The sequence below is a fragment of the Muscardinus avellanarius genome (genome assembly GCF_963383645.1).
Source record: "Muscardinus avellanarius genome assembly, chromosome: 12".
Lineage (NCBI taxonomy): Eukaryota > Metazoa > Chordata > Mammalia > Rodentia > Gliridae > Muscardinus > Muscardinus avellanarius.
In genome coordinates this window covers 816027-831095 of record NC_137798.1, presented here as the reverse complement: position 1 = coordinate 831095, position 15069 = coordinate 816027, and the positions used below count along the sequence as shown (strand labels likewise).

Below are 15069 nucleotides of genomic sequence, written 5' to 3'. Positions count from 1 at the left end.
GGACTCACTAAGTTGCTGAGAGCCTCACTAAGTAGCTGAGGCTGGCTTCGAACCTGTGTGATCCTCCTGTCTCAGCCTCCCAAGCGCGGGGATTACAAGTGTGAGCCACCACGCCTGGCTGACCTAGGCTCTTTCAAATAGTGACTAATCTCTAAGGTAATAGCTGATCGCTGCTTACCTTGGCATTTAATGTTTTTAGATATCTGATGAAAGTGCTAACCTAGACATGTCAGGAAAAAACATAATTATTACTAACAACAACCATTTCAGCCAGATTGTGTTGCTCCTGTTCTACATACATACGGGAAAACCAACACTCAAAGAATTGAAGTGATTTTCCTGAAGTGGTTTAACTGGTAGAAAAACCTTAAGATCCATAATTTTCTAGTAACCCTTTAAGCTTTAAAGTTTATGAAAGCTAAAAGACAGATATTTAGAGGCTTTTGATCTAGTATAATGGGAAGTGCACAGTATCACCCACAAGACATTTTTGCCAATAATATTTGATTTGAATTTAAGCCCCTACCTGTCCAAAATACTAACCACAAACAGAAACAATGTTTAACTGAATATTTGAAATGTGTTTTTCCTAAAGTGAGATTTGTGTGTGTGTGTGTGTGTGTGTGTGTGTGTGTGTGTGTATGTGTGTGTTGCTAGAGATTGAGCCCAGGGGGATTCTATCTCTGAGGTATATCCCCAGCCCAATTTTATTTTTTATTTTGAAGCAGGATCTCACTAAGTTGCTGAGGGCATTGCTAAATTGTTGAAGCTGGTCTTAAACCGGTCATCCTCCTGTCTCAGAATCCCAAGTACTGGGATTACAAGTCTGTATCACCACAGCCAGCTTGAGATGTGATTCAAGTGTAAAAATCAGGATTCTTAAAGCTTTTAACAAGAAAGAAAATAACTGATATCTTTTAAATATTGTTGATATGTTGAAGTCATATTTTTGATACATTGGAATAACAATGACTTGTTGAAAATAAATTTAAAAAATGCCATGAGACACTATTGTGAAGGTTTCACTTGTTTGATTTAAAAATAGTTTTATTAAAGTATAATTAATATGAAAAGAAATATCATTTACATGTATAATTTGATAAATTCAGACATATGTATATACTTATAAAATGAGTAGCTTATGGGCTGATTTAGGAAAATATGACATGTTAGCAGTGCTGAATCATGAATAAGGCATATTTCTCTAATTATCTAGATCATCTTTAATTTTCTTCCTTGCACTAATAAATCATGTACATCTTTTGTCAAATTTATTCTTAAATATTTTATATTTTGTGTTATTATAAATGATAATTTAAATTTTTACATATGCAATTGTAATACATAAGATACAGTTTTTCTAATACATAAAAATACAACTAGTTTCTGTACACTAATTCACAAAAACTAACTTTGATAATCTCATTTTTAGTTCTCAGAGCTTTTCTAGATTTCATTTAATATTCTATGTAGATAGTCATTTTGTCTATATAGTTTTACTTCTCTTTCCAATCTAAATGCAATTTTTTCTTTTTCTTGCCTTATTGTACTGGCCAGAATCTCAAGTACATGTTTAATAAGTGTGGTAAACATTTCTTTATCTAGTCTTATGAGGAAATTATATAGCTTCTCACCATTACAAGTGGTGTTAGTTATAAGTATTTTATAAATGTAGATTCAGGAAGATCCCTTCTATTTCTAGCTCTCTGAAAGTTTTTATAATGGATAAGTGTGGACTTTTTCTAGTTATTTTTTTTATTCTAATGATATTCATCTGAGTTTTCACTTTTAGTCTGCATTACTGTCTGAATGTTTGTGTCTCTCCAAACATTTCTCCTATGTTGAAATCTTAACTGCTTGTGTAAAAATGTTAGGAGGAGAGGCCTTTGAGAACTGATTAAAATGGGATTAGTTCCTTTATAAAAGATATGCTGGAGCACTAGCCAGTTCCTTTTACCATGTGAGGACTCCATAAGAAGAAGACATTTGTGAGTCATAAAGCAGGACTTCATCAGATATTGAATATGGCAGTATTTTATCTTCTTTTGCCTTCAGGGTCTTGTTGAGAAAGTTTTTATCTGTGCCTATGTGTTGCAGTATTGAACCTATGCCCTCTTCCAGGAGCCTCAAAGTCTCTGGTCTAATTTTCAAATCTTTGATCCATCTTGAATTGACTCTTGCAGGGTGAGAAAGTGGGATTAATTTTCATTTTGCTGCATATGGTTAACCAGTTTTGCCTACACCATTTGTTGAACAGGCTATCTTTTTTTCCAGTGTATGTTTTTGGGCCCTTTGTCAAAAATCAATTGGCTGAAAGTGTGTGTACTTGTTTCTGGGTCTTGTTCTGTTTCATTGGTCTATGTGTCTTTTTTTGTGCCAGTACCATGCTGTTTTTATTACAATGACTTTGTAGTATAGTTTAAAGTCAGGTATTATGATTCCTCCTGCATGATTTTTGTTGCTGAGAAATACTTTGGCTATTCTGGGTTTTTTGTACTTCCAAATGAATTTAAGGCCTGATTTTCTATGTCTGTGAGGAATGATTTTGGTAATTTAATGGGCATTGTATTGAATCTCTAGATCACTTTTGGAAGTATGGCTATTTTGATGATATTTATAATGCCTGTCATTGAACATGGATGGTCTTTTCATCTTCTAAGATCTTCTTTTATTTCTTTTTTCAATGTTTTATAATTTTCTTTGCAGAGGTCTCTTACCTTCTTGGTTGAGTTTATTCCTAAGTATTTTACATTTTTGTGGGAAATCCTGAGTGGAAATGTTTTCTGAATTTCTTTTTCAGTGGATTCATGGTTGGTGTACAAAAAAACTTCTAATTTTTTAAGATTGATTTTGTATCCACACACTTTGCTGAATTTGTTGACGAGTTCTATAAGCCTATGCAAATCAATGCATGAGATTGCATGAAACTAAAGAGTTTTTGTACAGCAAAGAAAATTGTCAAAAACCTCAATAGAGAGCCAATAGAATGGGAGAAGATTTTTGCCACCTACTTTTCCAATAGAGGAATAATATCCAGAATATACAGAGAACTCAAGAAACTCAGCACTAAGAAAACAAAGAACCCAATCAAAAAAATGGGCAAGTGAACTAAATAGACACTTCACAAAAGAAAAAATTCAAATGGCCAATAAGTGCATGAAAGAATGCTCAAAATCATTAGCAATCAGAGAGATGCTAAACAAAACTACCCTGCGATTTCACCTAACTATAAATAGAATGGCAATCATTCAAAGCACAAACAACAACAAATGCTGGCAAGGATGAGAAGTGGGAACTCTAAAACATTATTGGTAGGATTGCAAATTAGTGAAGCCACTTTGGAAAACTGTATGGAGGATCCTCAGAAGAATGGGAATGCACTTACCATTTGATCCACCAATACCACTTCTGGGTATCTACCCAAAAGAAAGGAAACCAAACTACCAAATTAATGCATGCATATCTATGTTCATAGCTGCACATTTTACTATTGACAAACTATGAACACAGCCAAGATGTCCATCAACAGATGAATGGGTTACAAAATTATGGGATATGTACACAATATAATTTGCTCAGCCATAAAGAAAAACACAATTACATAATTTTCAGGGAAATGGATATAACTGGAGGACATTATGCTAAGTGAGATTAGTTAGTATTAAACACTAAAAAATTGGATGCTTTCCCTAATATGTGAAAGCTAGGGAGAAATGGGTAACAGGAGGAACTCTAGATGAAGAAGGAGATCTTATAGAGGAGCAAATAAGGTGACCTAACTGAGGGGATGGGAGGATAGAAGAGGGAAACTCTCTAAAGCACATGATGTACTTAAAGAAACATACTAAAGTCAATCACTAAGCCAAGCATGGGAAGGAGGGATGGGGATGGAATGGAGTGGGGAATAGGTAAGGGTTAATTGGGTAATGTGTCCACACGTATTTTATCCCATTAAGATGTATGACTATGATGCATCAATTAAAAAAAAAGAAGAAGAAAAAAGAATATGCCAGTACCCTGAGTTCCATTTCCTGTCAGAACTTATATTGTTATAGCAGTCCAGATGGAACAGTATCATTTGTTAATATGGAAAATTAGAATGAAGGATTGTTGTGTATCCCTTGCATTCCTGAAATAAATCTTACTTGGTTTTGCAAATTATCCTCTTTATATATTATTAAATTCAAATTGCTAAAATTGTATTTGGAATATGTATTTGAAATTTATATTATTTTATATCTTATTTACTTATTTTATTGGTGCATTGTAGCCATACATATTAATGGGGTACAAGATACATATATGCACACATGACTCATTTAGCACTTCTCCAATTCCCACTCATTCCCTCCCCCATCCCTCTTTCTAATGTTTGGCTTAATGATTGATTTTGTTATGTCTGTGAGTGTATATCATGTACATTAGAGAATTTACCCATTCACGCTATTCACACCTCCCATAACATCAGTTACATCACTTTATTTGCTCTTCTATAGTTTCTCTTCTCCTTCTCTGTCTAGAGTTTCTCCTATGACTCATTTTCCCTACCATCCTTATAGTAGGGAGAGCATCCAATTTTTTACTTTTTGTGACTGATTAATCTCACTTCACACAATGTTCTTCAGTTCCATCCATTTCTCTGCAAATGATGTAATTCTGTTCTTTATAGGTGAATAAAATTCCATTGTGTACATATCCCATAGTTTTGTAATCCATTCATCTGTTGATAAATATCTTGGCTTGTTTCATAGCTTGGCAACTGTGAATTGTGTGGCTATAAACAGATACTAGTGCATTAGTTTGGTAGTTTGGTTTCCATTCTTTTGGGTAGTTACCCAGAAGTAGTACTGCTGGGTCATGTAGTAGGTTCATTCCCATTCTTCTGAGGATCCTCCATACTGTTTTCCAAAGTGGTTGCATTAATTTGCAATCCCACCAACAATGTATTAGAGTTTCTACTTCTCCACATTCTCACCAGCATTTGTTGTTATTTGTGTTTTCAATGATTGTCATTCTAAATGGAGTTAGGTGAAATCTCAGGGTAGTTTTGGTTTGCATTTCTGATTGCTAATGATGTTGAACATTTTTTCATACATTTATTAGCCATTTAAATATCTTCTTTTGTGAAGTGTCTATTTAGTTTAGTTGCCTATTTTTTGATTATTTGTTTTCTTAGTGATGAGTTTCTTAAGTTCTCTGTATATTCTAGATATTAGTCCTGCATCGGACAAATAGCAAATTTTTTCTCCCATTCTGTCGGATTTCTATTGAGGTTCTTGATAGTCTTCTTTGCTGTACAGAAGCTCTTCAGTTTAATGCAATCCCATGTATTGATCTACCATTTACAAAAACAGGGTCTTCATGCCTTTTTCTGTTTTTTCCTTTTTTCAGTAAAAAACTGATTTTCTCTTCTGATAAGCTTAGACTTGAAGTTTTCCATTTGGTCAAGCCTACTTTTTATAGTTTGTACTGATGATTTCACTTCAATGATTGCATCCTTTTCTTCCTTTAAGACTTCTTTTTGATTCCTATTCAGAGTGTCTGATTCTTTATTTGTTTCTTCATTTCTTTCATGCTATCTCTGAATTCTTATATGAAGTCCTATATTATTTCTACTATTAAAGTTCTGAATTGTTTTTCTAGGAATCTCTACAATTCTGTTTTGGAAGGTTCTGTCATTGTGGGGTTATGGAAGTTCATTGCTTCCTTGCTATTCTTTCTTCACATGATTTCTGGCTTCTTAAGTTTATATTTTTGTTGCTTATGGTAGTTTTTCTCTGTCTATAGGTTTCTTATGTCTATTTCTCTTTCTTAGTAATATCTTAATATGGAGGTAGATATTTATCACCAGGTTTGCCTTATAGTTGAATAGCCTCTACTGTATAATTATTTTTTGTTCTCTCTTGTATATTTATAGCCCTTTGATACTAACCTTGGAGACTGTCTTCTATCACCCCACTGTTTTTCTACCTATAGAGCATCAATACTGGATTGAGGTTACTCTGCTGTTCCTTCTGCCCAATGCAGTGGTGATATTGATGGATTTCAGGTGTTAAGGTCTGATGTTTCATCTATCACTTTCTTTACAGGAACTTGACACAGACGTGTGAGCAGAACAGTTTGTGATCTATGCATTTTTGAACCTCAATGTTTGGACTATTGGTTTTTTTTCTTTTGACAGCTATGATTAGTTTATCTTCAGTGTCTGGCAGGCCTTTCCAGCAGTTCACCTCTTTGGTCCAATTTCAGCAATAGGAATTCAGAGGTGTCAGCTGGTACTTACAATGGGAAATTGTGTTGTATTCAATGGTAAAGGTTACATGAGGTAGGAGGAGTCAGTGATGGGTGCAGGAATAGGGTAGAGGATATGGTTGATTAGAATGAAAGTTTAAGTGTAGTAAGATGATATATGGTATAGATCAGAGATAGTGAATATAGAGGAGGATTCTAGTAGTCAAAGTAGAGCATTTAGATATAGTGATATAAAATAAATTTAATATGACACAGAAAAATAAAGGTTTGAGGGAAGAGAGTAGATAGAAAAGAGGTAGAATGCTTATAAAAGGAATGGGGAAAAAGCAACAAAAACAAAAAATAGCAAAACAATTAACTAAACAACAACAACAACAAAAAACAACCCTCCAAATATACAAGTACAAAGCAGACTTGGCCTCTGCAGTCCTCCTGGGCTTGTGTAGATATTTTGAGCATTTAATATTTACTCACTATAGTAGGTTCTTGAGTATATCCTAAGTGTTCTCATTTGCTCAGTAACCCATGGTAGTGATGTCTGTTTGCAGCCTCACTTTGGTGTCTCTTGCAATGATCAGGACCCGGAGCTTATGTCTCTGTCAGTGAGCACTGATGGTGCTTCTCCTGCTGCACACTTGGGTCTCTGAGCTCTTCACAGAGCCTCTCCCTATGCCTCTGTCTGTGTAGGTGGCAGGTGTAATTGGGAATGGACCTTGTGTTAGGATGGGGCTCTGTGCTTTCCACACATCCTGGGCCTGTACCATTCTCTATGCCTGCACTGGTGGTGGGCATCCAGTGTAATAATGAGGTGATCTCTAGAGACCCTGTGTGGGTGCTGTGCCCTGGACACTATGAGCCTCTCTAGTGCCTCTTCTGTGTTGGCAGCATCCTCCAGCCAGACCTCCTTAGGGGTGGACCACAAAGTCTCAGACCTTGTAAGTCTATTGCTTGACAGGGGAGTCCCTGTGGCTGCTCTGAGTAGTCTCCAGATATGCTGTGCAGTTAACTTACAATAGAGCATCCCTCTGGATCTCTGGAGGGAGAGATGGAGGTGGGCTGTGGTGTAGTTCAGTGGTGTTCAGTATGCTTAAGGCCCTGGGTTCCATCTATAGCTTCACAAATATAAATAAGTTAATTATATAAAATATATAATATATAATATATTATATGTAATATATTATATATAATATATTAATATATATTAATATATAATAATAATCATATAATAATGCAGCAATTTGAAAGTTTTTTTCCACTTGATTATAGGCAATATGTTCTGTATATTTTCCACTAAGCACTGCTTAAAGGGCACCCTACAAATGTTGATGACATTATCTTCTTATTTTCATGCAATTTAAAGTATACCTAATTTGAGAAAACTTGTGTGCTCTTTAGTCTATTCAGTTATAGTAATTAGGTTTAGAGTAGCACAGAGGTAAGTGGAGATTCTTAGGAATTAACTGACTTTTTATGAGGGCCATGGGAAAAGAAAGGAACAAATTTAATACATGATAACTTTTGTTTTTAACATGTGAAGTTTGTGTGTGTGTGTGTGTGTGTGTGTGTGTGTGTGTGTGTGTGTGTGTGTTGGTACTGGGGTTCCTGGAAACTCTTCCCCCTCTGGGTTACACTCCCAGACCTATTTTATATATTTTTATTTGGAAACAGGGTCTCTTAAGCCAGGGAGTTTGGCTTTGAACCAGCGTGATCCTCCTGTCTCCGCTTCCCAAGTGCAGAGGTTACAAGCATGCGCCACCACACCCGGAAACACGTGAGTTTTGAGGTCAGCAAATATTTAGGCATGTTATACAAAATTCATTTGCAAATTTGGGAATAGTATTTAGAAATAATAGAATAAATGTAAAAAACTTTGAGCCAGGTGTGGTGGAGGTACACACCTGTAATCTCAACTACTTGGAAGCTGAGCCATCAAAAGTACAAGGGTAGCCTAAGGAACAAAGACCCTGCCTCAAAATAATGTTTTTAAAAAAGTCTGGGGATGTAGCTCAGTGGTAGAGCACCTGCCTAGCATGTATAAGGACCTGGGTACAATCTCCAGTACTGGGGGAATTTTTTTTTTTTTTTTGGTGGAACCCAGAGGCTTTCTACCTCTGGGCTATACTCCCAGACCTTTTTTATATTTTATTTGGAAACAGGGTCTCACTAAGTTGCTGAGAGCCTCACTAAGTAGCTGAGGCTGGCTTTGAACCTGTGAGATCCTCCTGTCTCAGCAATCTAGTCCCTGAATTCACGCTTAAACTATCATACTTTACTGCCATTCTACTCACAAAATGATATACTAGGTGGTATCTTAACAAGTATATACAGTTATAGCAAGGAAATTTTAAAGATATTTACTTCTTTTTTGTTTTCATTTTTAAGAAGAATCAAAGGTTTGTTTTCTTAATTAAGAAGATTCAAAGGTTTGTTTTCTTAATTAAGAAGAATTAAAACATGGTTACACTTTTATTCCCTGTCTTGTTATTTTTCTTTTATTTTTTTTTCAGAAGATAGTCTTATTTATTTATTCATTAATTTATTGGAGGTACTGGGGATGGAATGCAGGGGCATTCTACCTCTGAGCTACACCCCAGCCCTATTTTTTTTTTTTTTTTTTTTTTTTTTTGGTGGTACTGGGGGTGGAACCCAGAGGCTTTCTACCTCCGGGCTATACTCCCAGACCTATTTTATACTTTATTTGGAAACAGGGTCTCACTAAGTTGCTGAGAGCCTCACTAAGTAGCTGAGGCTGGTTTCGAACCTGTGTGATCCTCCTGCCTCAGCCTCCCAAGTGCAGGGACCACAAGTGTGTACCACCACACCCGGCGCTATTATTCTTTATTTTGAAACAGGGTCTCACTAAGTTGCAAAGGGCCTAATTAGCTGAGGCTGTCCGCGAACCACGATCCTCCTGTCTCAGCTTCCCAAATGCTGGGATTACAAGTGTGCATCACCATGCCCAGCCAAAAGATAGTCTTAATGTCTGTGAGGGTCTTACTGAGAAGATGACCATTTTTTGTTGTTGTCTTATTACACAGAGTGTCAGAAAAAAACCAAAGTGTTTTTTTGTGTGTGTATGGAGAAAACCATGTTTTTATACATGGAAAGGCTAACTAGTGTTGGACAGCAGGAGAACAGACCAGCCCAAGAGCTGACCAGCACCTGCTGAAGCAGCCCCACCCTGGCCCAGCCCTGTTCTGCCACCATTCCCGGGCTCTGCCCCCGACTCCTGTTCTGCTCCCAGGGAGCTGTCCTCCTCCTCACTCTCCTCGCCTCGCAGGAAGCTCCGGGGAGAGATGTCCTGGTCCTCCTGGTGTGCGGCCCTCTTTCTCTTCCTCACCAGCGACCTTAGCTCTGCCACGTGCAAGGGCCCCAGAGGCGCCAAGCTCACAAGTCCAGACCCTTCCTCCTTCCTCCGTTTGTACTCCATCATTTGCTGGCTGAGTGCCTCGTGGTCGATCCCACACACACTCAAGTGTGTTTCAGGTCCAGTGGAGTCATGCGCTAACAGGGCGTGAGGGTCCCTCAGAGCATCCTGGGCCAAGCCGTCGCCTTCATCCGCAGGTCCAAAGTCAGCAATTGCCAGCAGCCACTCAACTCAGCCAGAGCTGCGTTTTTTCTATGTCGAATAAACACTATTGGTGGCATATTCCTCAGGATCTGCTGGGACATCAAAATATGTCTCATGTGCGCAGCGCTTTTCCACAGGGTAGCCTCTGCATGTGCGTTCTGCTCAGCCGACAGGCCAGTCTTCCAGTACATGCGCCAGGCTGGGAAGTCTGAAGTCAGGGAGACCTGGGAGAGCGCCACATTCAGGTCGTAGATTTCCTGGCTGACTTCTGGGGTGCACAGCATATCCGTCAGCGCTTTGTAGAGGAGGCCGTTCAGGGCCCGCAGGAGCACCTGGTCTCCCTTTCTGGTTCTCCTTGAGGCTTTCAAATGGAGACTGGAATTATTTGATTATAAACTTAAAGAAACATAATGGGAAAGTATATACCTGATGCCTTTATTCTGTATTAATTCAATCATTTCCTAACAAATTCCATTTGGAACATCTACTATGTGCCAGACATAGAAAGTAATGAGATTACAAATACAGCTAAGACGTTCCTTTTGTCACTGGAGCTGCACAGTTGGTGATTGCAATGTAATCAGAGAGAATAAGCAGTCAGAGCAGATTGATATGAGAAGCAGGAAGAGAGAAAAGGTGGAGTAGATTTTATAGTTTAAATTATTTCAATTCGGGGTGCCAAAATAGAAAGGTTATCAAGTGGCACAGGATTGAGGGATGGGAGTGTTTCAAGAACTGTCCCTTGAAAGAGCAGTGTGGAGAAACAGAACTTTTGAGGAACTCCCATCGGCATTGCCAAGGACAGGCCATGAAGTAGACTGCCATGCTGCCCCCAAGAATGGAATAGCATTGACCAAGCTTGATTGTTTCTGTCATTTTGTTTTTGACATGAGGTAATCACAGCCTCCTCATGGATTTCTTATGAGGGTGAAAAGAGGTGACCTGCATAAAATCTTCATATAACCACGCCTCTTTACAAATCCTGCTTCAGTACTGTCCCCTCTGTGTGGAAGTGGGTTTCTGATGGCATACAGTTAGCATGGTACTGTCTAGGGGATATATTAGAAAAGGCACCAGTTTGAGGATTTCAGACTTAATCCTATATAGAAGAAAGGGCCATTGAAGACTCTTAAGGAGGGCTATTATTTGACTAAACCTCTATTATTTGACACAATAGAGGGAAGAGAGCCTGGAAGACTCATTTGTAATTTACTACAGAAGCTGCATAAAAGATGATAAGATACTAGGGTAGAGGTCTCGGGAAGAGAAAAAAAAGAGAAACTCTCAAGAGATCAAATGGGCTCCTTGGCTTCTGTAGTCCAAGAGGTTACTGGATCACCCAGTTGCTGTATTATGCTTCCAGACATTGGGCTAAGTTAGGGTTAAGACAGCAAGAACCAACATTGACCACTATTTTTTTTTTACTATTGAAGCATTAATATATTTTTGCTTCAATGTCTTCAAAAATGATTCCCCATTATACATTTGACTAGATTGGGCAGAAGTCAGGATTTATTACTCCACTGGCTCCTCTCCCCCAAATTTCCTTCAAGACATGACAAGCACTGTTACAGACTAGATTCTATTCTTAAAAGCCCACCTCTGCTACTACTGCTGCCCTAGCAGCTTCAGCAAGACCCACTTCCTGGAAGAGCATCTCACCATCAGAAGCATTGACTAAGTCTGAGACAACCCTGGAGGCCACCAGAAAGCTTACAGTTGAGACCTCAGTACAACCGACTTGGTTCTGTACTCATTAGTAAAGCATGTAAAATGTTCCTGTCCTTCCTTGAAATATTTTAAAAGGCTTTAGCTAGGTAACTGAGTTAGACAATAAAACCTATACCATGCTTCTTTTCTAGACTAAAATCCTTGTTGAAGGCCACATGATAGTCATTAATATCGCATTAGCTCTTCATGATTAATATTACTACATTGAATGAATTAATAATGATTGGCCACTGCACTAAGGTTTTCCCTCTCCCTACCTTGACATGAAGAGGAATCGGGGCATTGATTATCACAAATATAATGGATTGATTCATCATTTATGGGAAAAGAGCTTCTCTTCCCATAAGCTTATTCTTTTTTCCTCCCTCCTGGAGATATATTATCATTGGCAGCAACTCAAAACCATTCACAGATCAACCATCACTGCGGCTAACAATTATAATTAAGGATAGTGATTTGGAGACCAGCCTTGAGTGAATGAGTGTATCTTACACAAATGAATTGTTATATAGAAGCTGGACGCAAAAGGATCTGTTCCTCTTTCCAGCCTTCCATTGAATGTTCGCAAATGAATGACAAGGTTGTCTTCAGAATAAGATGATTGGTTACCATGCCAGTTTAAATTGTAGGGGGAAAATGGTCTACTCTGTCACCTGCTGCAAACCTCAGAACACATTTATGCACTTGATCTTATGGCTACTCATCTTTTTCTCAGGTGTGCATTTACTGAATTAAGTGTCCCATTGATTCCTTGGGTCTCTTCTTCGGCTTTATAGTCAACATGCCTGTTGAGAAGAGATATGTTTTTGAACTGCTAATTAAAAAGCACTCCTTCTATCAAAATCTAGTCTGATTAAAAGGATAGCCAATGGGATTGGCCTCACACTAGAACCTGTGTTTCAGTATGCTGATATTGGACAGAAACTTGAGTTTATCTAGAAATAGCTTGTTGTAGCAACTCAGAGCAAACTATGCTTTTAGTTGTGTTATTAACATATTGGCACATTTTTCCCATTGACACTTGATCTATAAGCAATAAAAGAAGTTTAGTGTTAACCTCAAAAATTTTACATGTAAGCCATGCATTAAGAAGATAATGTCTGTTTATTGCCACACTTCACATGGTTTGTTGGAGTTTAAGTGGCCTTCAGTCTGCTAATGAGCACTTGTGGTTTCATAATGAAATGGCTAATATTTTTTCCCTAGAAGTTATGGGTAAATGAGCTTCAAAAGTGGTTGTGTTATATAAACACATTTTAATGAACACCAAGAGAAAGAGATGACCTACTATGTTCTAGGTTCTAAGAAAATGAAAGGCAGTGGTTGTGATTTTGAGAAAAAAAAGACAGGTAAGGAAATAATTTCGGTATAGAATAGTATATAGGATAACGAACAGTTGTGTAATCACTGATGTAGAATGAGGGTAAGCTCCATGAAAAATTTAGAGAAGGTGATGACTAGAGAGCTTAGAGCATGAGGTGGTCCATCATGATTCCCGTTAGTTTACACTATTGTGTAAAAGAATTAAAGATAAACAGATAAGTTACACTACCACCCAATATCAACAAGATCTAGATCTATGCTTATCCAGAGTTTTATACCTTGTATAAAGGCTTTAGATTTTAAAATCTCTTTAGTAAATATGTAACTCTACCTCTAAAACTCCATATTATACACACCTTAGGTCTATGATATCATAAAAGCATCCATGAACTTCTTGTCTTCTGTCTACAACCCTTAACTGGATAAATGAAAATAACTGTTGGTAATAGAAAGTATTATAAATGGCAGCCTATCCACAATGATTTTCTCTAAGCTAAAGATGTCTTTATGATAAAAAATGAGATACAACACATCTTGTTTGGGACTTTGTTACTCAGAGGTGATTTTCTGACTAAAGATTTAAACAAAACATGCAAATTTGCTTTGAAAAGCGGGCTGATTATCAAGTCAAGCCAGGGAGAGTTTGTAATTATATGGTATGCTGCAGGAGAATTACTACTTATGTCATCTGACTTTTATATGTTTTTTGGCAGAAATATTGGAAGTAAACAATGATACTGGCTATTACTATCACTTGTAATAGAGAATTTTCTTACAATTATAAAAAGCTAAAAGCTGATAGAGAACTAAATTTGGATTAAAATAGAAAAGAAGAAAGGGAGAAAGGCGTGGAGGGAAAGAGAAAGAATAAGAAAATAGAAAGGAAAAAAAGGGAAAAGGGGAAAGATAAAGAAGAGGAAGGAAAAGAAAGAAGAAGAAAAAATATGAAGGCCAAGGATCCATATAGTTTAGTTGTTTCTGTTGCTTTTGATCTATTGGCTTAATATTTATTTAATTTGAAGGAGAAAAATGCAGTCATTATATCTCAGATCAATGTATCTATAGCTCATCTCATCTCATCTCAATTCTAGCTGCCTATTTTGTTTTATTTTTTTATTTAATATATTTTTATTGGTGCATTGTAGTGAAACACAATGGAACATAAGACTTGTGAGGATACACAAGCACACATCATCCAATTGGCCTTTATCCAATCCCCATCCCATTTCCTCCCCCCCCTCGATCCCATGCTTGATTTAGTGATTAACTTTGATATATTTGTTTACGTACATCATGTGCTTTAAAGAGATTCCATCTTCCCTCATCCTATCCCCTCTGATTGGTCACCTTAATTGCTCCTCCATAGGACCCTTTCTTCAACTAGATTTCCTCCTATTACCCATTTCTTCCTAGTTTGTGCTTATTAGGGAAACCATCTGATTTTTTATTTTCTGTGATATTTCTCTGTGTATGCCACATTGTAAGTTCCGAACCTACTCTTGAAGGCCCTGTCACTGGCCTGGCCACCAAGAAGATTCTGATCCCAGCCTCACTGGCTCCAGCACTGGCCTTTCCTCATGATGGGCTCCGATCCTGGCCTTGCCGGCCCCAACACTGGCCTAACCCCTCAGCAGCTATTTTTTTTTATATAGTTTTATTTGGAAACAGTGTCTCTTAACCCAGCGAGGACTCGAACCTGTGTGATCCTCCTGTCTCCACCTCCCAAGCACGGGGATTACAAGGGTGCACCACCACGCCTGGCGTTCTTCCTTTTTTTTTTTTTAATATGAGAAAGCAGTACATGTCTTTTGCAAAAGTTGGGACTCCAAATACCTAGTGGCAATGAATTTTGTCTTCCCTTTAAAGGCAGAGGTCCACAGCTCTACTTCAGAGAGCAGGCTCTGCTGCTCCATGTGCACCCTGGTCTCCCGCTCTACACAGAGGAGCGCAGTGGCCATGAGGGCTGATGTCTCCCAGAACACGCAACATGGTGGCCCATCCCGGCTATGCAGGGCTCCCTCTGATACCCCCAAACCCTTTTACCAATTAGCATGTTGTCCAGAATTTCCAAGCTTGTGTGACAGGTGCAGTCATCTTTTGGGGAGATTTCCTCAAAAGTTCAAGGTGGTTTGGACTGGATCTGTCTGCCCCTCCAAATACTGGTCACCACCACTGCCACTGTCACCACTGCC

The 15069-nt window shown here is 38.0% G+C and overlaps 1 protein-coding gene across 1 annotated transcript in view; it reads right to left on the bottom strand.

Moving 5' to 3' along the window:
• Positions 1–9361: 9361 nt before the first annotated feature.
• LOC308271527 (putative ribosome-binding factor A, mitochondrial) overlaps positions 9362–15069 on the bottom strand; it is a gene marked incomplete at both ends in the record, with an annotated part of 50449 nt that continues 44741 nt past the window's right edge. The window contains 2 exon segments of the mRNA XM_080707906.1: positions 9362–9840; positions 9843–10184. Of these exon segments, the coding sequence (XP_080564032.1) occupies positions 9362–9840; positions 9843–10184 (821 nt within the window).